The sequence below is a fragment of the Capsicum annuum genome, unplaced genomic scaffold, assembly GCF_002878395.1.
Source record: "Capsicum annuum cultivar UCD-10X-F1 unplaced genomic scaffold, UCD10Xv1.1 ctg49768, whole genome shotgun sequence".
NCBI classification, from domain to species: Eukaryota; Viridiplantae; Streptophyta; class Magnoliopsida; order Solanales; family Solanaceae; genus Capsicum; species Capsicum annuum.
In genome coordinates this window covers 1-2,459 of record NW_025857584.1, presented here as the reverse complement: position 1 = coordinate 2,459, position 2,459 = coordinate 1, and the positions used below count along the sequence as shown (strand labels likewise).

The following is a 2,459-nucleotide window of genomic DNA, read 5'->3' as shown; positions in this document are numbered from 1 at the left end:
TAGCAGCATAAGCGGATTAGGGATTCATTAGAGCAAGCCAAGGATTGTCATACTCCATAAACTTCAACGTACTAACAATCCCATAGACTTTAAATCCTAGCTAGATCCGCATTTGAATACAAGTAATCGTCAAAAAGATGCAGGTCCTATCGCAGTGAACAACCAGGAAGAGGCTATTCCAAGTTCATTTGGCAAAATGGTGAGTTTGGAATTCATGGATTCGTTCATTTGGCCTATTCCAGGTTCATTTAAAATCTGTTACAAAAATTAAGTGGAGAAATTCCTCAATTCCTATCCCATTCTCAATAACTTTCCTGGTTACCTCTTTCTTACCTAAGCTATGACAGATTTAATTGGACTATAACTAGGAATAGCAATATTTGGCCTATCTATTATTCATTTTCGATAACTTTTAAAAGATTATCTCTTTCTTACCTAAGCCTTGACTAATTGAATCATTGGACTATAACTAAGAATAGCACTATTTGACCCACCATTTAGATTTATCCCCTAAATGCCTATCTATTGTAAATTGTTGTCCACCATTTGCTGCATTTATAGTCCAGTATTTCTTGGACATGGTTTAGGGAATGAAAAAGATCAACGAGGAAAGAAAATAACATTTTTAAACAGTTCTATGTTGATGTTTGTGAATTTGGACCATTCCTCAAAGAAATAACCTATTTGTTCTTGAAATGGTACATAAAAGGGTTGGCTATAATCAACATCTCAATTCAAAGATTCTGACTTTATCTCCAGATATTTTGTTTTTTTGTGGCTATAACCTATTTGTATGCAACTCCATATTCCATCTCTTTCAAGAGTTAAGATTACTACTTTACATGGCAGACAGCGTGAAACATGGGATTAATCAAATGAATGACAACCTCAGAAAGAAACTCAAAGTTGACTATTTCTTTGGAGGACTTTCTAAGATCTGGTGGTGCAAAACCACAAGCAAAAGGTCTTTTCCGCGACTGTATACAACTACTTCCTATAGGAAAGTATGTTTGAGGTTCATACTTGATTCTTAACATCTTGTGTATATATTACTCCCACATGAAACACAGAGACTTCAAAACACAAATTTGTGTTATACTCTTCCACAAGTTTCATGGAGAAACGTTGTATTCATCTTGCTGTTATATTATTGCTGCTTCAGCAAATCAAAACTACTTTTTCTATGGTTAACATCACAACTGATCAAACAGCGCTTCTTGCCTTGCAATCTCAAATATCTTTATACGATCCTCACAATGTCTTGGGAAGAAACTGGTCCACTTCCACCCCAGTCTGTAGTTGGATTGGAGTTACTTGTGGCCCTCGCCACGGAAGAGTCACTGCCTTGAATCTTTCTAGTATGAACCTTAAAGGAATGGTTCCAACTCAGCTTGGCAATCTGTCGTTTCTCATTTCCCTCGATATCAGAAACAATAACTTCCATGGGAGTTTGCCCGAAGAGTTAGCTCGTTTGAGGAGAATGAAAAGGATCAATGCCATGAACAACAACTTTACTTGTACAATCCCGTCATTTTTCGGCATGTTACCTAACCTTCAGTCCTTGTACCTTTCGTTTAACCAATTGTCTGGTAACATCCCTCCTTCTCTTTTCAATATAACAAAGCTAAAAGATTTAAGACTTAGAGGGAACATTCTTGGTGGAAAAATTCCTCAAGAAATCAGTAGCCTTTGTTGCCTGAATTTCATAGAACTGCAAGATAATAAGCTTACAGGCGCTATACCACCAACTATGTTTAACCAGTCATCGCTTAAACAGATTGGCCTGACAAATAACATTCTTTATGGGAAACTACCGGGAAATATATGTGACAATCTTCCAAATTTAGAGGCACTTGCTCTTTCCAAAAATCAGTTTGACGGTTTGATTCCTCCAAATCTGCAGAACTGCTCTAAACTTGAGATATTATCATTGTCTGAAAATGATTTCACTGGAACCATACCGGCAGAGATCGGGAACTTAACTATGCTGACAGTTCTGCAACTTGGGCCTACCTACTTGAAAGGTATTTTTATGTTATGTTTCGTCTGGCAACATTTGCAACTGCTTAAAGCATATATTTTTCCTCCAAGCATCTGAAATTGATTCAGCAATTTGCAAGCATTTTAGTCACTTGTGTGTTATTTCCTAATTTGGCAGGTGAAATACCAAGGGAGCTTGGATATCTTCAAAGACTCCAAATATTTGGATTGTATCAAAACAGGCTGAGTGGTTCAATTCCAGCAAGCCTTTTCAACATTTCAACCCTCCAAATCTTGACAATTGTGGATTGCCAGCTAACAGGTAGTCTACCATCAAACATAGGCCAAGGGACACCACATCTCAAAGAAATTTATTTGGGAATAAATAATCTCAGTGGAGTCTTCCCTGAGTCTATTTCGAATGCTTCAAGACTCACTGTTCTAGACCTTTCTTACAACAAGTTCTCAGGTTCCATTCC

General features: G+C 37.2%; 1 protein-coding gene across 1 annotated transcript; it reads left to right on the top strand.

Annotated features, from left to right (window-relative positions):
- Positions 1 to 449: 449 nt before the first annotated feature.
- On the top strand, positions 450 to 2,449 carry LOC107858935 (putative receptor-like protein kinase At3g47110; the record flags this gene model as incomplete). The annotated part of the gene is given in 2 exon segments (XM_047403922.1): positions 450 to 2,024; positions 2,159 to 2,449. Coding segments are annotated over 2 exon segments (1,201 nt in total), but the record flags the coding sequence as incomplete, so codon positions are not given.
- Positions 2,450 to 2,459: the final 10 nt, after the last annotated feature.